The 22,206-nt window shown below is 44.6% G+C and overlaps 1 protein-coding gene across 2 annotated transcripts in view; it reads left to right on the forward strand.

The window, feature by feature from the left end:
* NFYC (nuclear transcription factor Y subunit gamma) overlaps window positions 1-19,395 on the forward strand; it is a 79,541-nt gene extending 60,146 nt beyond the window's left edge. For both annotated transcript variants that reach the window (XM_088462743.1, XM_088462753.1), the window contains exons 8-10: window positions 5,289-5,393; window positions 18,303-18,362; window positions 18,451-19,395. In XM_088462743.1, coding sequence (XP_088318869.1) covers window positions 5,289-5,393; window positions 18,303-18,362; window positions 18,451-18,570 — 285 coding nt within the window. In that variant the 3' untranslated portion in view covers window positions 18,571-19,395. The remainder of the gene's footprint in view (window positions 1-5,288; window positions 5,394-18,302; window positions 18,363-18,450) is intronic.
* The last annotated feature ends 2,811 nt before the right edge of the window (window positions 19,396-22,206 follow it).

The following is a 22,206-nucleotide window of genomic DNA, read 5'->3' on the forward strand; positions in this document are numbered from 1 at the left end:
TTTAATTATACAGTACAAGGTATTTAAACTGTGATTGACAAATGGCTGTTATATTAGGAGCATCTAATTAATTTACCTCAATGTGGATAGTACTGTACTATATATACTGATTGACATGTTCTCCTAAGTACTGCCAACCAATTACCATAGGTGGACATTGTTATTGTTATCTTGTTATCCTGAACATTACTACACTACCAGATAATTGGATTGGTCAGGATATATGTTTCCATTGGTACTTTCGTAGCATATGTTAAATTAATATTACTAGGGTGTATAAATTACAGTGCAAGATACTTACCTTCACCACTACGGCTATGTTTGTATGCATGTGTGGCTTGTGTCTAGCGTAATACTCCACTACTGATGTTTATTCATACGGATGTTTTCTTTTATATATACCTCTGAGTTTTATGCAGCAGACACAACACCCCTACTACTGTTGTATTTTGGATAGCACATTGGAGGTGACGAGATACATGCATATATAAAGTCGTATGTACTAAGTTTACTTACATACATAAGGAGGTGAACCCTGCATGAGAACTTCCTGTTCTCAACCCGCACTGTAAAATATTTTCGACAATTTCTTCTATATAAAATATATATATATATGTTATTGTCATATGTTCGTATGATCGATAGTAGCCCCACTTATACTGGGCTTACCCTTCAATTTACCTTTGAGGAACTAAGTTTTAAAGGTCGATAATAAAAGTAATATTTTAATATATACAATTTGACATAAGAGTGCCCCACAAAAAGAGCCTTCATTTTCTTTTCTTTTTTGTTCAAAGAAAACATTGTACTTATAGAATGCATAAATTAATGAGCTGGATTATGGTCTTCAACTCAAGTGTTTAACAGTGTCATAAAAGGCCAGGGGTATCAGTATAGTTGATTTACTGGCAGAACTCTGCATTTTGCTTGCCAATATGCGTACTTATACAGTGTGTGTTACGCTGACAGGCCGACATATGGGATCCTGTGTACACATCAGACTGAGGTAACGAACGACTGAGCGATGCCTCATTCCGTCCCTCATTACCTGCAAACGGGGCTACTTGCTGCCGGACTTTCTGCCTACATCACATGTCTTTGGAGAAAACACTTTCAGTGCGTGCGGCCGCTTTTGCCGTATTCAATTCCAAAGGACGCGAAAACGGCAACCGCCAAAACTTGAACAGGTGGAAAGTCCTCTCAAAAATGGGAAAGTCAGCCCGACACCCCCAAAAGAAATTGTACCCCCACTGAACTTTTTCAAAGTGCTTTTTTGAGGTGTTCTTTGTGGGGGTTTTTTTTAATGTTTTTTGACGCAGTTAGTGTCAAGGGTGGTGTAAAAAGGGTGCAGGGTGGTTGGCGCAAATTTGCACCCCCAAAGCCCCAATTCTGCACTTTTTTTCGCCGAGTATTCATTGGCGAAACGTTTCCACTGGTTACAAGACGCAAACTTTTTGCACCGGTGAAAAGTCAGACAGATTGAATACGGGGATAAGTGGAATCGGCGAAAATGAAGTAATTGGCGTAAAAGTTTTCCTGAAAACGACTTTTCGCTCCAAATTGAATAAGGGCCTTGGCCGGAAACGACACATCGCGCCGACATCGCTCCAGTGTGTACCCGGGGTTAAGTGTACACATGTCTCCTTAGCATGGCTAGTAAGTAAATGAGCAATAAGCGTGTTTGGTTTAATGATAATTCACGGACTGCTGTTTCAGTTCATGGTGGGATTTTTTTTAATTCAGTATATACAAGTAAAGATGAATAGTAGGAATTGTGAAGTTATTCAGTTTTACGCAGTCTTTGCAAATTTTAATGTGTAGTACATCTAAATTACATATGCAAAGTATTTAAATGTAAATTTAATCCAAGTTAGACAATAGGCAAAACCTTTGCTTCCTCAGTTTTACACAATGATGAAAAGTCATGGCACTTCACTTTTTACCCCTTTTCCACCAAAATCCCGGGACTGACATGGGATTTGGAACACTGTTCCAAGCCGGGTCAGACCCAGGATTTACCCCACTTACACTGCGGCGCCGACCCGGGATATTCCCGGGTCGACGCCATTCACACTGCATCCGGGTGTAGTGCCGGCGCTTGGAGATGATGTCATCACCAAGCTCCGGAAACTCCAACTCTTCCCTGGACGCCAGACCGGAGCGGACCAGCAACCAGGGGATGGGGTCCTTCCCAGGAGGGGTGGGGGGGTCCTTTCGGAAGGCTGTGATGTCACAGCTGACACCAGGGACACGGGCAGGGAGAGATTAAAGCCTCCCCGTGAGAAGCGGGGATGGGGTAAAAACCAGAACAGTCCAGACTATACGGGGAGGCTGTAATCTCTCACTCCCCGGTGACAGCTGTCACAGACCGCTTCCGAATAACAGCCAATCACCATGCGCTAAACGGGTCCCTGGTCGGAAGACCCAGGTTACCCGTTTCCACTGAGCCTGAGTAGGGTTTTACCCTCTAAAAACCCTGCTCGATACCTGGGATTTTTTTCTAGATGCCTTTTCCATTGAGCTACTACCTGGGTTGACAGGGCAATAACCTGGGTATTTTGGCCAGTGGAAAAGGGGTATTAGTTGCATCAAAGTCCATTCTACAAATGTTTTATATTTGTAATACAGAAGTACACAAAAAAGGAATCAATGCCTAAAGCTTTTCTTAAAGCATAGCAGTAGGAAAATAAAAGCTAGTCCCAGCATATGACATAACATTTCCTACCGACAGGTTCTTTGTGACGCTGTGTAGCAGTAGTATTCCTAATATAACACAGGTTTATGTACAGAAGACTGTGAAAAGCAATTAAATTTATGTCCTCTGTAGCTTGGAAATAGGGACACCATCAACATTGACATGCACATTTGCTTTTGCATGAAGTCCAATGCTGGGATTTTTATTTTACGGCCTCAGATCCTATTTGTGTCACCATTTTAGGCGTGAAGTGCAACAATAATTTTGGGTTGAAAAAATGTATATAAAATGCCAATTAAGTAAAGTTTGTTTTGATGTGTTCATTCTTTGTTGATTCCTTTTCTACAGATGTGGCTTCATCCTCAGTACGCCACACAAGCGCGATTTGCCTGGTGTGAGTGAGCAGCCAGGTCCCGTGCTGCTCTGCTAGCTGCAGGCGTCTTTTTGCAGAAAATGCGTCTTAAGTTGCAATGCGACCAGGATGCAACAGCAGACTGCTGATTGATTTGATATGTGACGCATGTATAATTGTGCGTACCTGAGTTAGTATATAAACCACAATGGAACTTAAAATTAAAAAGCTGTAGCACTTTGTATACAGATTCAGAGACTATCGCACACAGTAATACAAGTGTTGACTTTCAAATTAATCGGCACAGTATGCTGGTGCATCCTAGTCGCATCGCATTGCGACTTAGATGCATTTTCAGTGACAAAATATGCCCCGCTCTAGCAGAGTCGCTGAAAGGGGCTTTTTAGTGCGACTTCAGCTAAGATGTATATGGACACATTTGTGTATGAGAATATAGTTTGGAGTTGCCATGTTTTGAACCACTGTACGAAGTTTTTACTGTTAGGTATTGATTATTGAGCAAATAATTTTCAATGTATAAAGTATAATTCCCAATCATGACTGACAGTGATTTATATAGCAAGATGAGTAAATTTATTGTTTTATGTTGCTTAAGCTGAGTGTTTGTTTGTTTTTCTTGTTTTTTCATATATATGTTTTTTTTTTAACATCCAGTTTAATTCTATATTTGGAGCGGAATTCAATTAGACTTGTTAACTGAACGGGTGCTAATTGATCACCGGCTCGTATTCAGTTAGCCCCACTTCAAATTTTCTTCTCATGTCATCTGAGACCTGAAAAGAAATCTCTGATAACTCTGCAGTTAACTGATGTAAAGACCCAGTTAATGCATAGGTCCATGAACTTATCACAGACTCTGAGATAATGTCTGTTAAAAAGGGTCTCAGAGTCTAATTGAATAGCCTCAGGCGATAAGCCCGAGGCTACCTACATTTTTCACCCCCGTTAAGTTAACGGCCCTAATTGAATTCCCCCCCTTAGTGTGTAATGGATTGGGCTTTCATAATAAGGGGGTAATTCAATTAGCTGCGATAAAATATTAAGTTAACTTAACACACCTATCGCTTGTTAATGTCACTTATCGCCTGTGTGTGCACTCCCATTTTTACGCCCAAGTCAATTTGAAAAGTAGTCTTCCAGCATTCGGGCTATAATTCTTGCAAGTGTTACACACGTTGAATATAGGTGAAAATGGGGAAATCAGCCTGTACCCCACAAAAAATGCAAAGTAATATAGGCTAACAGTATAGAAGTCTGTTAGTGGCCCAAAGCAAACTAGTTGGTTCTTAAAGTTTGTCAAATGTCTGTTATAAGCATTTTTAAATAACAGTTACAAATCATAGAAAGCAAGTCTTTCAGCAATCTAAATGCTGTAGTAGAATAAGGGGTGCTTAAAAATACTTGTCATTTATTTTTGGGCAATTTTAATCACTGTTTAAAGTGTTAAACACATGTAACTGCCACTTGCAATATTAATAAACACCTGTCCCATCAATACAGCACCCACCCGCCATATTTCTGTCCCACAGCTTTTAACCTATTATTCTGCACTGCAGAATTTCCCCCCAAAAATGACATCATTATTTGACAAATTAAGCTAATTAAGTACATCTAAGTGCCTAATTAATCATTAGGGAGGGTGTCCCAGTGGTTCTGACCCAAGCCTCGACATTTTTACCCTTTTAAGTAGGTATTTTTTCCCAACTTTTGACCTTCTCAGGGGGTCCCGATAAAAAAGACGCGTTAACTCCTATGCAAAATTTAGTAATAATAATAATAGTATATTAATGATCTAATCATATTGATAGTATTGTTTCTTAATAGTAATACAAATAAAATATTACTAAGGACAGTTGGCAAAAAGTAATGAATCTTTTGTCATGATTGTTCCATTACTAATAGACTATTACACCAAAGAAGATTAACCTAATGTTTGTAAACAGAATAAACATTTTAGACCTTTTAAATCATTATAAGTACTTAAACTGTATATTTAATGAGAGCGGCGAGAATAAGGAAACCACTAATCATGAATTGGAAGAATATTTTAACTGCAGGCCGGAGCTAGAGGCTGTTTGATATGCCAAAGGAATCTTTACTAGTCAAAAGGTTAATAGGGCATTGGTTCCCATATATTCACCTACACATGTCAACCTGCTGAAGAATTCTGTTACCATGGTTAGTCTTCGGTTCTGACTGTATAATTTTTTTGGCTTTTAGGTGCAACTAAATACAGGACAGCTGCAGTACATACGTCTTGCTCAGCCTGTGTCCGGAACTCAGGTTGTGCAAGGACAGATCCAGACCTTAGCCAATGCACAACAGGTATGTTTTTTTTTTTTTATATATATATATATATATATATATATATATAATATATATATATATATATATATATATATATATATATATATATATATATATATATTATTACTGTAACCATCTCCACATTAACAGGTCAAAATAAGTGCTGGGTTGATGAAAGCAAGACTTGCTTTCAGCTAAATGGTGCATTTTAAATGAGCGAGAGTCAGAACAGACGGACTGACTTAACATTACAAGTCCTCCACCATCCTGTTAAGTCAACTGTGACGCAGGTTAATCTTTCTTTTATTTTTTTCTCCTTTTTCTTTTAAACCAAGTAGGACTGGATGGTGATAAATTTGGGTCTACTGAGTTTGAGGATTGTTTGACCTTAGTAAAACCCTCACTAAGCTTGGTTTTGTCCTGTTCTAGCAACATAGATGCACATGTGAAAATGACTAATCCACTGATCAGTTTGGTTTGCCACATGCGCTATTCAAATATTTACTAGTTCACATGAATGTTCTTATAGTCAATGAGGTTTCCTTTTAACATATAAATGGCGTATTATAATCAGTTGTGTTAACCTGTGCAGCAAGAGCTAGGATGCGCAGTGTCATATTTTCATGGACGAGTCTTTTACAAAAGACTCCTCCAAAATGACACGGAATTAAAGGACAGGGAGAGCTCTTATCGCTACTACTGTTACTGCGAGTTTCACTTTGTACATAGTGGGAATATTTTCATTAAAAATTAAAATTTCTTCAGGGTCCATAGGGCTCCACAGGGGAGACAGTGGGGTGTAGGTGGGACTTGGAGGACTGGACACCAACAGCAAAGCTTTTCAATCCCAGGATGCTCCGGTCCTTCACCCTATACCATTCCCACAGCCTGAGGGCAACTCCGTTTCGTTGGTGTCCGGCAGTAGCTGGTTCACCGTTTTAACAGTGGGGCTGCTATTAAGCAGCCAAGCTTATTTGTATGATTTTTTTTTCTACCTCAGGGTCCTTAGGGATCCACAGGGATACCTTGGGGGTATAGGGCTTGGCTCCAGCCATGGGCACCACAGAGTTAAAGATGTCCTCCCAGGATGCACCGGGCCCCCTCCCATACCCTGCCCCCCAGGCCAAGGCACCACAGTTTCAGTAGGTGCCCGGCCGGGAGCTGGTCATCGCAGAGGGGGGCTGTGTATAACAGCCCCTGAAGATCTTCAAGAGCGGTAGCATAGGACTGTCCAGCGGATGTCCATGCTACCGCTCCGACACCGGCGCCGACCACCGGTAGCGATCCGGGGAGCTCGGTGGGCTCTTGGGGGTTCCAGCTAGCGGTACCCCCGGGGGCCTTGGACTGTGGCCGGATGTACGGGGGGCTGCTTAAGGTAAGCAGCGTGCATCTGTGGTAGGCGCCCGCTGAATCACAGTCCGGCGTCCCCAGGGCAGGGGGCTCTCTGGGGACGGCAGTATAGTGGAGCCAGGCAGATGCATGCGCTCTCCACTAGACCACCAGGGATACGGGGCTGGAGCATTGCGGAACACGCTCCACCATCCCGGGGGGTTAATGGGCCTGCCAGGGGAGGGTGCCTTCCCTGTAGCGCACAGGAGGCTTCTCCCCATCACTGCTGTCGGCGCCTTACATTAGGGTTTTGGCGGGCTGAGGCAGTGACCCTCCTCGGGCCCGCCTCCCTTCATCCTCCGGCGGCCATTTTAGGTGACAGACGCTGTGGTGACAGGGTGAGGAGCCTGGGGTGCCCCCTTACATACCTCTCCTCCAGTAAAGGTCAGCGTATGTAGCTATCACTGCCAGGCTGTAAGTCTGTGTATGTGATAGTGCATTTAGTGCAGGGTTTTCTGCATTGTATGTGACTTTATGCTAGCGCTGTGTGTCTGATCTTTTTTCCTGTCAGCCATTTTACTATCCCTATTTCTTCCTCCTGACCAGCCCTCTCAGTGCCAGTACTGTCAGGGTAGGAATTTTACCTCACAGTTTAAGATTTATTTTTGTGGGAGGAGTGTCACATACCATTATGTCCAGTGAGGACTCTGTTAGAGGAGCACCTCTCCTATTTTCCTGCTCCAGATGTAAAGCAGGTGTGGGGGAGGGGGCGGTACTTCAGGATGGGTTATGTGCTGCATGTTTGGCCATCCCTGGTACCTCTGCTGTACCCAGCACCTCTCAGGAACCACCTTGGACTTGTTTTGCATAAGCCCTGACTGTTCTTGTAAAAAGGCTTGCAGCCCCTCCTACGTTTCCATAATTGGGGTTTGTAGTCCCGCCTCCTGTTCTGGGAGTTCCGGGACCGATAGTAATGCAGTGCCCCCCGCAACATGTCCTTAATCAGGCTGACCCAGGTTTGTCTGATTCTGGGGTGCGGGGCTCTCAGCAGGATCAATCTAGACCTGCTAAGAGACAGTTATTGTCATATCCATCCGCTCAGGATGATGAAGATGACGACTCGTCTGATGAGGGTGAAATTGTAGATTATTCGGACACTGACACTCCTCAAGTAGGGGCAGAGGCTAAGTCTAGTATTTACATTCCAGGCCTCATATGGGCAGTCCGTGCGGCCATGGTAATTACTGACGACAACTTACCTGCAGCTCCTACTCATGCTTATTTTAAAGAGGTTAAAGGAGCTGCAGCAGTATTCCCTCTATCTGGTCAGCTAGTTGATCACATGGAGGAGGCCTGGAAATCTCCAGGAAAAAGATTTCAACCTCACAAGCGTCTGGCTCGTACATATCCCTTTGCGGAAGATTACTTCACTAAATGGGAGTCTCCTCCTCAGGTGGATTCTCACGTGACGCGCTTAGTAAAGAGCACAACTTTGCCTATGCCGTCTATGTCTTCTCTGACGGATACTACAGACCGTAAAGTGGAGGTGTGCCTAAAGTCTATCTATTCCCTTGCTGGAGGAGCATCTAGACCAGCTATGGCTGTCTGCTGGGTGGCCCAGGCTATGGAAAGGTGGGCGGACGCTTTGGAAGCACCATTTGCTTCTGAGGGTACCAGCGAACAGGTTGTGTTAGTGGGTAACCTTCGGGATTCCGCTACGTACATTAACGAAGCAGCTTTGGATTTGAGCCTGCTTACTTCTAGGATTTCTGCGGCGGCTGTGGCCGATCGACGCTCCTTGTGGTTACGTTCATGGAGGGCGGACGCTGAATCCAAGAAAGGCTTGGAATGCTTACCCTACAATGGGCAGGTCCTGTTTGGACCAGCTTTGGACAAAATAGTGGACACGTTGGCGGCTGCCAGATCTGCATGTCTACCCTCAACCCCGACTCCGTCTGGGTCTAAAAATCCGTCCTTTTGGCCCTATCGCCCTCCGGGAAAACCTAGGGTTCAGTCTTTTCTGAGACTTTCAGGTCCCAAAAAGACCGCTAAGACCAAGAAGCAAGTTTGGAGTACCAGACGTCCAGCTGCTAAGCCGGACGACAAACCCTCAGCCTGACTGGTTGGGCCTCCCCTTGGGGGATCCCAAGGTGGGAGGCCGACTTCTGCAATACGCCCAGTGTTGGTTCAAAACCACCACAGACACTTGGGTAAGGGAGGTGGTATCTCAGGGATATGCCCTCTCCTTCCGCAGAAGGCCTCCTCATCAGTTCTTTGTAACAGCTCGTCCTTCAGATCCAACGAAGGCTCTAGCGATCCAAGAGTCGGTGCGTTCTATGCTTCAGATGGGAGTAATAGAACCTGTTCCGTTATCCCTGAGAGGGACCGGATATTACTCCAACCTTTTTCTGGTTCAAAAACCAAATGGATCATACCGACCTATACTCAAGTCCCTGAACAAGTTTTTAAGGGTCCCTCGGTTCCGAATGGAGACTCTGCGTTCTATTGTTTTAGCTATGCAGCCTGGGGATTTTATGGTGTCCCTGGAAATTCCGGATGCTTACTTGCATATCCCCATTGCCAGGGTTCATCAGCGTTACCTCAGATTTACAGTGTCGGACCTCCATTACCAGTTTCAGGCTCTACCGTTCGGCCTTTCCACGGCTCCTCGGGTGTTCACAAAAGTAATGGCGGTCATGGCGGCACACCTACGGTTGCAGGGAGTTCGCCTGTTACCTTACTTGGACGACCTTCTGTTGTTGGCAGGGTCGCCACAAGTCCTTTGCAGCCATCTACAACTGACAATATCTGTATTGCAGGCTCACGGCTGGATAGTGAATTGGAAGAAGTCCTCTCTAATTCCTTCTCAGAGAATGGTCCATCTCGGGGCATTGTTGGACTCTCAGCAACAGAGGATCTTCTTGACGGAGGAAAAGATAGCCCTGTTGCAGTCCAAGATACGCAATGTTCTAAGCAGTCGCCGAGTGTCTCTTCTCTCAGCGATGAAGTTACTGGATTCCATGGTGTCAACGTTCAACATGGTGGAGTATGCCCAGTTCCATTCCAGGCCTCTACAAATGTTGATCCTGTGCAGATGGGACAGAAATCCCCGTCGAATAAAGACGCAGATGATCAGGCTCACTCCGGAAGTGCGCCTGTCTTTGACGTGGTGGTTACAAAAGTCTCAGCAGGGGACGTCCGTTTTGGATTTCGGATTGGGTCCTTCTAACAACGGATGCCTGCCTTCGGGGCTGGGGCGCTGTGACAGGCCCACACGTCTTCCAGGGCCGGTGGACATCGGAGGAATCGAACCTGCCAATTAATATATTGGAAATTCGAGCAGTGTTTAGGGCGCTGCAGCATGCAAGACCGTTCCTGCTAGGGAAACCTGTGCAGGTTCAGTCAGACAACTCCACCACGGTGGCTTACCTAAATCGTCAGGGAGGAACTCGAAGCCAAGCGGCTCTAAGGGAGGAGTCCCGCATTCTGACTTGGGCAGAAGGCAATCTTCCGGCCATTTCGTCCGTCTTCATTCCGGGTGTGCTCAACTGGGAGGCGGACTTTCTCAGCCGCCACGATGTACACCTGGGGGAATGGTCTCTTCACCAGGAGGTGTTCCAACTCCTGGTGGACAAGTGGGGTCTTCCCGAAATAGACCTCATGGCCTCCAGACACAACCGCAAGCTGTGGGCGTACGGATCCCGAACAAGAGACGCAGGAGCTCTCCTGGTGGACGCTCTGTCGGCACGATGGAACTTACAATTCGCGTACCTGTTTCCTCCATTCTCCCTGCTGCCTCGAGTAATTCGAAAGTTCAGGCAGGAAGGAGGCAAGATCCTGCTGGTGGCCCAGAAGGAGTTGGTACTCGGATCTCCAGTGTCTATCCATCAACACTCCTTGGCTGTTACCTCAGAGGCCGGACCTATTGTCTCAGGGTCCGTCTCTACCCGGACCTAAGTCGGCTATCTTTGACGGCGTGGCTCTTGAGACTTCCCTCTTGAGGTCCAAGGGTTTCTCTAGAGCAGTGGACAATACCATGTTACATGCTCGTAAGCCGGCTTCAGCTACAATTTACCACAGGGTGTGGCATACCTTTTTTGAGTGGTGTCGCCCTAAAGCGTACGATCCTCACGAGTTTAGAATATCGAGAGTGTTGGCTTTCCTTAAGGCAGGCTTGGATTCCACTTGCGGGGACCCACGTTTAATGCGCAGTCTTGCCTCTGGTCTAGGGAGACAGACCGGAGGCTCTGATGTTGACACCAGTTCATCCTGGATTCCACTAGACAACCAGGGCAATACAAACACTGGCGCAGGACACAATTTAAGGCCAGGGGACGCCGGTAGTTGACGTCAGCATAGGGGAGAAGGTGCTCTCCATGCAGCCCCTCCCCCAGCTCAGGGTGCCATTCCACTGCGGTCTTGCTGCTCCCTGAGCTGTTCCTCCCTCACACTCCACCCCCTCAGAGATTCACGGCAGCAATTTTCTGCAGTCAGGTCTCCAGGAACGCTGGGTCCAGTCTCCCTGTATACCTCTCCCAAGGGCCAGGTTTATACAGCACTATATCCTACCAGCCACTCCGGTCTGTGTAGTTGATTTTAGTGCCCACTGCAATTATATTGTATATTCTGCATTTGTATGTGACTTGTGCTAGCGCTGCTATGTTTTTTTTTTTTCTATTACTGTCAGTTTATACCTTTCCCTTTGTTCTACTATAACCCTGGCATACTAAGGGATAGGGGGTTCATTGTACCTCACATTTCACTATATTTGTGTGGGCTATCACATACTATATATTGCTGTTGCGCACTACACTGTACCATATCGCACGTACATCTGTGTTGCTCACTGCACTGTGTCCGATTGTGTTAAAATATTCTTGCAGCTTTGTCTGGCAGAGGCAAGAGTAACAAGCAACCTGCTGCTCCCACTCTGGTGTCTTGTAAGTCCTGCTCAGCAGGCTTAGCTTCAGAGGATCTCATTCAGGATGGTCTTTGTGCATCTTGTTATACTGCCCCGTGCCCATCAGCCCCGGTGTCCACTCCTCAGGATCCACCCTGGGCTAGTTTTTCACAGGAGCTGGCAAAAATTGCGGACCACCTAACAGTCCCTGTGGTAGCTCCCCCTATGGGATGGCCACACCAGGTACCCCCTGCAACTCCTTTGCCTCCCCCATGGGTAGACGTACTTTCTACCCCGGTGCAGAGTCTGGTTGATACCTCTACAGCCTTTCAACAAATGCTGCAAAACGAGAGACCCTTACCTAGTAAACCTACTAAGCATGCTGTGTTATCTTCCCAGTCCACCCAGCTATCAGATTCTGAATTATCATCTGGGGAGGCAGAAGACGCAGACCTATCTCACTCTGACAAGGAACCCTCCTCTAAATTTAATATACCTTTTGAGTGAGAGCTGTAAAATCTATTCTTCAAATAGAAGAGACAGAACCTGCTCCTAAAGCAAAAGAGCCAGTATTTAAGCGACAAAGGATAGTTTTACCAAAGTTTCCTCACTCTGATCAGCTATCTGATCATATGAGTGGAGCATGGAATATGCCCAGTAAAAGATTTCAGCTTCCTAAACGTTTAAGTTCCTTTTACCCTCTTCCCGCTACTGATTGCACTAAATGGGAAGTTCCGCCAGCAGTGGTTTCCCACGTGACACGTCTGGTCCAGAATGCTAGCTTACCTATCCATACTGCAACCTCCTTGAAGGAGACTACGGATAGAAGGATGGATGCTTGTCTAAAATCTATATACTGTTACAGGAGCTATTACTCGTCCTGCTAGGGCTACGTTCTGGGTGGCAAAAGCCATTGAGAGTTGAGCAGAGGCCCTAGAAGACATTTCCCTCTGATGCTTCAAAGGAACAGCTGTCCTACATATCTCGCATTAGAGATGCAGCCTCCTATTTGGTAGCTATGGGTACAGCTCTCCTAGCTTCCAAGGCATCTGCTACTTCTGTAGTAACCTGCAGTATTGTTTGGCTCCACTCATGGAAGGCAGATTCAGACTCTAAAAAGGGATTAGAGTACCTGCCTTATTCTGGGGATATCCTGTTTGGCCCACAATTAGACAAAATTGTGACTACCATGGCAGCTTCCAAGACTGCATTCCTGCCCTCTGCATATAAAGCCACGGATGTCATCCTTTCGGTCCTTTCATCCTTTCGGTCCTTTCGTCTTCATGGAAAAGCTAACGGTCAGTCCTTTCCAAGGCATCAACTAAGGACTCCAAGCTTAGGAACAAACAGCAGTTCTTTTGCACAGGTCCTCCATCAGACCCAAGCAAGGCCCTGCTGCACCAAAAGGCCATTCAGTCCTTGCTGCTCTCAGGAGTAATAATTCTGGTCCCCTCCTCACATTGAGGGAAGGGCTATTATTCTACCCTTTTCTTGGTTCAGAAGCCCAACTGGTCTCATCTGCCTATCCTCAACCTCAAGACTCTTTCAAATGGAAACCACCCGCTCTGTTATCCTTGCTGTGGAGCCTGGGGACTTTATGGTGTCTCTGGACCTTCAGGACGCTTGCCTAAATGTACCTATAGCACCTTCTCAGCAACAATATCTCTGGTTTCTCAGCCTGCGCCTTTTGGCCTTTCAACGACGACTCGGGTCTTTACAAAGATCATGGCAGTTATGGCAGCCTATCTTCGTCATCAAGGGATCAGACTGCTCCCAGACTTAGACGATCTCTTGCTGTTGGCCAGCTCCCTAGAAATTCTTCACCGCCATCTACAGGTAACCATTGTCTTTCTACAAACGCACGGTTGGCTGATAAACTGGAAAAAGTCTTCCTAGACACCACCTCAAAGAATGGTACATCTTGGAGCCCTCCTGGGTACTCTGGTTCAGAGAATCTTCCTAACCGCAGACTACTACATGGTCACCGAGTGTTGATTCACTCTGCAATGCAGACCCTGTGACCCATGGTATCCACCTTTGACATGGTAAAGTTCGCTCAGTTTCACTCCAGGCCCCAACAACACCTGATCCTCTCCAGGTGGAAGGGGCTGCCCCATCTGCTCAGATCCCAGACAATTGGCCTCTCCCCGGAGGTTTGCCTGTCCCTAGCCTGGTGGCTACAGACATCCCACTTGGACAAGGGACGCCCCTTTTGGATCTCAGACTGGGAACTCCTCACCATGGACGCAAGCCTCCGCAGGTGGGGCGCAGTGACTGGCCAGCACTCCTACCAAGGCCACTGTGCTCCAGCCGAGGAGGTCTTACCAATCAACGTCCTGGAACTCCAAGCCTTCTACAGAGCTCTCACTCTGGCTCAGGATATTCTTCAGGGCAGGCCAGTACAAGTACAGTCCGACAACACCACGGCAGTGGCCTACCTCAATCACCAAGGAGGCACTCGAAGTCGAACAGCAATGGCAGAAGTGTTTCGCATTCTCACATGGGCCGAATGCCCTCTCCCAGCTATTTCCGCAGTGTTCATCCCAGGAATTCTCAATTAGGAAGCGGATTTCCTCAGCCGTCACAATGTGCAGGCAGGAGAGTGGTCTCTACATCCAGAAGTCTTTCAACTCATGGTGGAGAAATGGGGTCTACCAGATGTGGACCTCATGGCCTGAAGACACAACCACAAACTTCCAGTGTATGGAGCCAGGACAAGAGATCCCAACGGAACCTTCATGGACATTATCTGCGAGGTGGACCTTCCATTTGGCGTACCTCTTCCCTCCAGCTTACCTCTTCCCTCCAATATCCCTTTTTCCTCAGGTTCTTAGAAAGTTTAAACAGGAAGGGGGCACAGTCCTGTTGGTAGCTCCTTCTTGGCCCAGACGCCATTGGTACTCCGATCTTCAAAGTCTCCCCATAGACGCTCCTCTTCAACTTCTTCGACCATACCTGTTGGATCAGGGTCCCTGTCTATATCTGGACCTGGCCCGCCTGTCTCGTAACGGCTTGGCTCTTGAGATATCCTTACTAAGGGCTAAGGGATTTTCTAGCTCTGTGGTCCAGACCATGCTCAGAGCACGTAAACCGGCCTCAGACAGAATTTATCACCGAATATGGCATACATATTTCCAGTGGTGTGCTGCTAGAAACTATGACCCTCATGTTTTTAAGGTTTCGAGAATACTTTGCCTTTTTTCAGGCTGGTTTGGATCTTGTACTTCGCTTGGCATCTCTGAAAGTGCACGTCTCCGGTCTGTCCATTTGGTTCCAGCGCAGAATTGCTCCTCTACTGGATGTTCACACCATAGGGTGTTCTACATATACAACCTCCCTTTGTCCCTCCTGTGGCTCCGTGGGATTAGTCAGTGGTTCTCCACGCACTTCAGGTACCTCCATTCGAACCCCTGGAATCAGTGGATGTCAAATTGCTCACTGTGAAGACTGTTTCATCTGGCTATAGCATCTGCCCGTAGTGTTTCAGATTTAGGGGTGCTTTCATGTTGTTCCCCCTTTTTAATCTTTCATCAGGACAGGGCAGTTCTTAGAACGCGCCCAGGCTTCCTTCCCATGGTGGTTTCTCGTTTCCACTTTTATGAGGAAATCGTGGTCTCGGACTCTCAATCACCAGACCTCTCGGCTGGTGATCAGATGTGGTCCGTGCTCTGAAGATCTACTTGGACCGTACTAGTGCCATCAGGAAATCTGACACACTCTTCATCTTATATGGATTCCATAAGAAGGGATGGCCAGCTAACAAACAATAGCGTCTTTGCAGAAGTGGTGAAGAATAGCATTTAGCAGGTTTTTTGCAGAAAATAAGTAGTCCCAGCAAATTTTGGGCACATGAAAATGGGTACTAGCATATTTTAAACTTGCTAAAGTGAAGTTTTAAAAAACTTCCACCTGCTGCAAGTACCTGCAATCTTAAAAACACCTGGGGCATACGTGGGGACTCCCCTGGAGTCTATTTTGCTAGATTTGTAGTTTGTCCCTAACTTTTGGGGTTTTATTTGCCCCAAAAATGAAAACTTTTTTGGGGTGTTCAGTTTTTTTTTAAAACTTTTTTTTTTTTTGACAGTTTACATTTGGTTTACATTGTCCCAAGGGTGCAGGGTGGTTTCTGCAAGTTTGCACCCCCAAAACCCCATTTCTGCATTTTTTTCTGCCTAGTTTCATGGGCAAATCTTTTTCGCCTATTCCAATGCATTGACTTTCCACATCGCTTGGCGAAATGACGTCACCGGCAAAAACTTTTTCGCCGAAAATGGCTTATCGCGGCTAATTGAATATGCCTCCGAGGGGGGAATAATTTAATCAATTGTTATGTGGGCGCGAGTGTCACGTCTGCGTGATCTAAAGCTCCAGGTTTAGACGCGCAAAATGGCTAAACCAGTATTGCTTTGGGCACCCAAAGTGCCAACTTACCTCACATTTCTGCTGTCCATCTCAGGAGGGTGCGAGCAGAAATTCTGTTGGCGGCTATTCGCACCCAAATGGCGCAACAATTGAATTGCTTCATCGTGCGCCCATTAGTCAGAGCCGCTAGGGAAATAATTGAATCGCCCCCTAGAAGTCACACAGGACCTTCTGTTGCCATGTAGAAGCTTGCAGCTGTAGGCGGACTGCATTCATACAGGTGACACAAATCTGAAGTGATTTTTAATATCTGTAAATTGCAGTAGGTTTGTATAATACAGAAGTGATGACACACACTTGTGCTTTATTCAGCTATTGGGTTCTTGTGTAATATAGGCGATCCAATCCATTTGTAAAGCAAAATTTGGCTCCTGACTTCTCTTCTGTATAATTCTGTCTTGCTTTGTAAAGACATATATTTTTTTTATTCATTCTAATACACTTTACATTAGTGTTCCTATGAATCCTAGTGCTAGTTTTCTTATCTGAGAAGGACCGGTTTTTGCTGTAAACGTGATTTAAGATGTGCAAGAATTTTACGATAATACATTTTGTATTCACTTAATTACATAAACATATGTTATTGTATTTTCTTTTCCATTTTATTAAGCACTTTACTAACTTGAAAATAAACCTCATGATTTTAAGTTCATCTGACAAATACAAAAAAATGAAAAAACTAAAACTGTTTATGCAGGTATATAGAAAAAAAAAAAATGCTAAACCGTATGTGATATGGATGGACCTTAGTGCAGTTTTGTAGATGGAGCATTTTAGTGCGTTTTTTTTTTATTTATTTTTTTACTCTAGATCGTTTTACTGTACTTTGCTACATTTTATTTCTGCTCAGAAAATAGAGATGTTGATGCCGGAATAAATGCTTTTAGCTTAACCCTCTGCAATTCATAAAAACACCCTCCACATACCTGTCCCACATAATTTACCCATTGAGGGTTTTTTTTTCTTTTTAAAGAGATATTCACCTGAAAACTGACATGTTTTATTGGCCAAATTATAGTATTTAAACCACTCCAAGTGCATGTATATTGATTGGGAACGGTACTAGAGGTTATGCACTGTGTTTTCCGACACTTTTTTTTTTTCCTTTTTAAGAGAGATTTTTCCTGCCATTTCACCTGTTCAGGGGAGTTTGCAATTGGATTGCAACTGGAATTTGCGGTGTCTGTTCACTGTGAGAGTGGTTTGCAGGATTCAAATTGCACATAATTAAATTTCCCCCATAGTATTAAAAAGGAGAAGGCCAAGAACTGAGTGGAGCACTAGGTATTATAAATGTAACTTTTATTGTTCTATTTATAATAGGCAATAGTTAAAACAACAACAAGTGTAAACAAACAACATTTAAAAATACAAGGTGTGAACCACATGAAAACATTGTATAGTTCACTTAAATGGACATGTGGGAAGTATTTTCAGAAAGATTAACGTAGAAAAAAAAACATTAGAACGACAAAGGGCAAACTAAAGAAATGGCTATTGGCACACAATTAAAATAGCACTTTGCCTTACTGCATATAAATTAAACGTTCAAATACTTTAAATAGGATGCAAAAATGCTTTTCTTAGGTAAATAGGCACTGATACAAAGGTTTTACTTGTATGCAGTAGGAAATAAGATACTAGTATCTTAGGTGCTGTGACCTCTGCTTTCTGCCATGTGCGTATAGCAGTGTATGGCACATGAGAGAACCTGTTATGTAAGTATTTGCTGCTAGCTGTATCAGTTTGTAAACCTTCAGCAAGGCAAAACTGAATTAATACAGAAGCTGGGTACATATTAGATAAAAGTAGTACATGTACCTTTTTATGGTGCATACACACGATCAGATTTTTCCTTCAGATATGAACGATAACGATTTAAAAATCGTTCAGTCGTTCATATCTGAAGGAAAATCGTTCATATCTGACATGCCTGAACGATGGACGATCAACGATGCGCGTTCCCGTTTGTCAGATAACTATATCTGACATCTGATGGGTTTGCAGTCAGACTTGGACGATTCCATTCATTTTAATGCAGTCAAAAATCGTTCAAATCGTTCAGTCGTTCATCTGACAAATCTGACCGTGTGTACGCTCCATTAGAGTAGTGCTAAAGAGCCTCCACTAGAGACGTGGTGTAGAGTGGCCCCATCTCGCTTTGTGGTCAAGGCACCTTTTGCCGGGACTGGCTTTATCTGAGTCATTATTTATACATTTTATTTCTGGACCTTATTATTTTGTTTTGCAATTGTACTATTTTTTTTTCTTTTCAGATTACACAGGCAGATGTTCAGCAAGGACAGCAGCAATTCAGTCAGTTCACTGATGGGCAGGTAACATTTTAACAGGGACAGTTAACAGCTACTCTTTCTCTTATAATGAAAGAAAAAAATATTTCCTTAAAAATCCTTCTCTTTCCAGCAACTATATCAGATCCAGCAAGTTACCATGCCAGCAGGACAAGACCTCACTCAGCCCTTGTTCATCCAGTCCAGCGGTCAAGCAGCTGATGGGCAAGCAACACAGGTCACTGGAGACTGATGAGATGATCATGTGATAAAAGGGGCAATGGGAGATCGCGAGCACTCAAACATATGCACGCACTGGTGCTTTTTTCAGCTCCAGTGTATTAAAGGGACAACCATTTATGATTAGTTCAAAATAGTATGAGGTTGAAGCTCAATTCTCCCTACAGGATCTTTGGAACACTCTCCAATGGTTTTAGATTATGGACACTGCACATCAAAACTGAAAAGGTGTACCCTGAAGAGGAACCTCCATTCTTTTTTGTTTTCAGCTAGAACAGCATTTAGTTTTATTGCCTGTGCTTGGTCTTTATATAATTTCCAGGCACCAAACCACTTCAAAGGCCGATTGCACTGGTTTCATGGTATATTTTTAACTAATGTTAAACGTAGACTTGAGTCTGAGCAGAGTAGAATCAACAAACACATTTGTGCAATGCTTTCTAAATGTCATTGGGGGTCTGCAAGGGCTAAAGTGTTCAGTTACCAGTTTGTCTTCTCTACAAAATATATTTGTGACTTAAAATGTTGTGCTTCTCTTTTTTGCATTCAAATCTTGCCCCATCCCTAACCCCATTTTGTTTAATTTCCACGATCCCACCTATTGGTTTTTTTTTCTCTGAATACTTTGTTGAAGGAATAGTCATTATTTCACCCTTTTGGCTTCCCAAAGTATAATAATGTCTCTTGTTCAATTTGTCCAAGATCCATATTAATAAATATGAACAAGAGAGAAAACTGTTTATAGTTTTTTTTTTTGCTTAAAGTATTGTGCTTGTCTGCATTAAATGCATGTGAAATATCGGCACAGACAGCAATAAAGTTTCTTTTTAGATACAAATTCTATTATGGTTTTCTTTTGCTGGTTTTACTCTTGGTCACACATTTGCTGAACTAATAGACTTTTTTTTTTTTTATCTAGAAACATGCACACTTGCATGTGAAACCGTTTATTCAAGTAGATGTATGTATGTGCCACAGTGTTTTGTTTTTTTTACACATAATATGGAACACCCATGTGAAATAATGTTTACCTAATCAAAGTGTTTTTGTTTTGTTTTTTGCCCATTGACCTGAACACTTACAAGAACCTGTTCTAATTATTCAAATCATCAAGAGTCTGAATTCTGTGAAATATAAGCACATGAGTTACATTTTATCTGCTCTTGTCAATTAAAAAATAAGATATTATCATAAATGTATTAAGCAGCTGACATATATTCAGAAATTAAGTTATCCCCCAAACAAGTTTTGAGTATTGAAAAAAAAGAGAAAATCAGGGGTAGCAAGATACCAACACTTAGCATTTTCACTCGAGAAAAGAAGCTATATTTTATATAGAATAAAATGCCTATTTCCCATAGCACAATAATCAAGGTGAACCTTATGCCTACGTGAGACAACCACTTCATTCTTATATATTTATATTTATCTCTTGACCTACAGAAACGGAAGACCTTTGTGAAAGCAAAGAAAAGGCTCAGGGAAGTGAATATAAATGATGCTATGTTGTACTCTGCCATACTCATAATTGTTAATAAACAATCATATGCTGTGGCTGAATGCACGGCTAGCCAAGAGGCAGATTGCATGGACTAGCTGGGACCGTATGCAGTCGGGAAGCCGACTGCTTTATCCCGGCGTGGGATAAATGACCGGCGTCTATATCTAGATGCCTGTCATTTACCCGACGCCGGAAGACCGTCGCCCGGCCTCCCGATCGAGGGGATGACGGGCGCCGCGAGTGGACAGCCACGGGGGGGGGGGTTAGGTTTAGGGCACCTGGGGGGGACTTAGGGTTAGGCACTTCCCCGGGAGGCTAAGGGAGGGGGGGTTAGGGTTAGGCACCTCACCCCTGGGGACTTAGGTTTAGGCAGCGGGGGAGGTTAGGCACCCCTAAGGAGGGTTGGGTTAGTTTATACTTACCTTAGGGACGATCAGGTTTTCCAGCGGTCGGGCTTCTGCTGCCGGGCCCTGCTGATCTGTCGGTCTGCCGCTGCCGGGAATCGAACTGCCGGCCTTGCGGCAGCCGGGATTCCATACCAATTCCGCTGGGACAGTCATGGGTCTATAACCAGCAGCTTTTACATTACTACAGTTCCTGGCACAGTGGATAGGCACTTTATATGACTCCAATTCACTGACCTGCCATCGTGTGACTGCTCTTTGGTGGGTGCAGTTCTGTCCCATTGAGTTTATTTTGTACAGGCTCCTAGAAGGTTTGGGCAAGGTAGAAGGGTGAGGGGAGGGTGGCAAAGACATCGAGCTTATTTGGGCTGTGGGATATTCCATATAAAGTTCTTGCCTATGATTTGTTAATTGCACCTTCTAGCTGGATTTACCTGCGACTCTAAATGAGGCCCATAATGTGAAAAGCAAATTAATTCCTTACTAAACAGGGTCTTAGAAATGTGGAGCTTAGGGGGGCGTGGCTTGGCAGCCATTTGAGAAAGCTGGGCTTCCCTGCAGCTCCCGAGGAATATACTGCTGTCCGGCTGCTGGTGACACTCTAGGGGGCCATAAATGATGCACCACTGCCTATAATAACCCCCTCAGACTATTCTGCGTGTCCGGTGCCGTGGTCGCGGAATCGGGGAGTCGCTGGACGCTCCCGCGGATTGCGGCCTGGTCCTTTCACAGAAGCCGGGGCCTCGATTTATGGCCTGAAGTCCGGAGGTGTGGCCGCGGCTAGATTTCGGCGCTTGATCGCCTGTATACGGGAGCGTGGTCCCCCCTGCCTTCTCTGCTGTCACTCTCCCTGACTGTCCTGCTGGAGGGAGAGAGGTTGTTGCCGCCTGCTGTCCGGCTGTCGGCGCCGTTGGGACTCACCGCCCGGAGGTGTGTGGTAAGAGCTGTATATATCCACACACTCTTATAATCTGCCTGACTGAGGATGTTAATCTGCCCTTTCTGACCCAGATTACTCTTCTTGCCATCATACTCCGCTCCACGGCCCACTAGCTGCCTGGACTGTGAAGTAATTAAGGAACATAACTTACCAGCCCTCAGCAGGGAGCCATTTTCTAATTAAGTTTCTGATGGTACAAGCCGGATGCAGCTGCAATTATAGATCCATCTATATATATAACTGCAATAATCTACAATCATCTATAACACTCATTATTTTTTTTATTTTTATTTTTTTTTTACTTACTATAATCTAGTGAGTGTTAACTGATTATAATCTATTGGAGAATCTCATTTTCATCTCCTACAAGGTGGAATTACAGCGCCATCTAATGCTGCTTTCATATATTGCCTTATAGATGGATATACCATTAGCCGACTTTCTTCTTTTTATCTAGTCATGACTCTCCAGATGTTTTTTCTTCTATAAATCATGCTGTGACCTGCGATTGCTCCAGAGAATTCATTGCACTGTTCGGCTAGCATTCGCCAATGTTCCCCTCCCTCATCTTTGGAAATCTCGGCACACTTGTTGATTGAATAATCCGTTTTTGTCATTCCAATATGTCACAAAAAAGTCGCAAAAACTCTGCCGCTCCTAAGCCTAGCATACTCAGAGCATGGGAAAAATCTGGTTCTCTGACTCGACAAACGCCGATTGCAGACATTGTTTCCGACGTTGAGGAAGATACCTCTGCGGATGCCGTTCTGACAACTAAAGACATTATAGCTATTGTTACTAAAA

This window comes from Taudactylus pleione, unplaced genomic scaffold (assembly GCF_031769625.1).
Source record: "Taudactylus pleione unplaced genomic scaffold, aTauple2 ptg000007l, whole genome shotgun sequence".
Taxonomy (NCBI): Eukaryota; Metazoa; Chordata; class Amphibia; order Anura; family Myobatrachidae; genus Taudactylus; species Taudactylus pleione.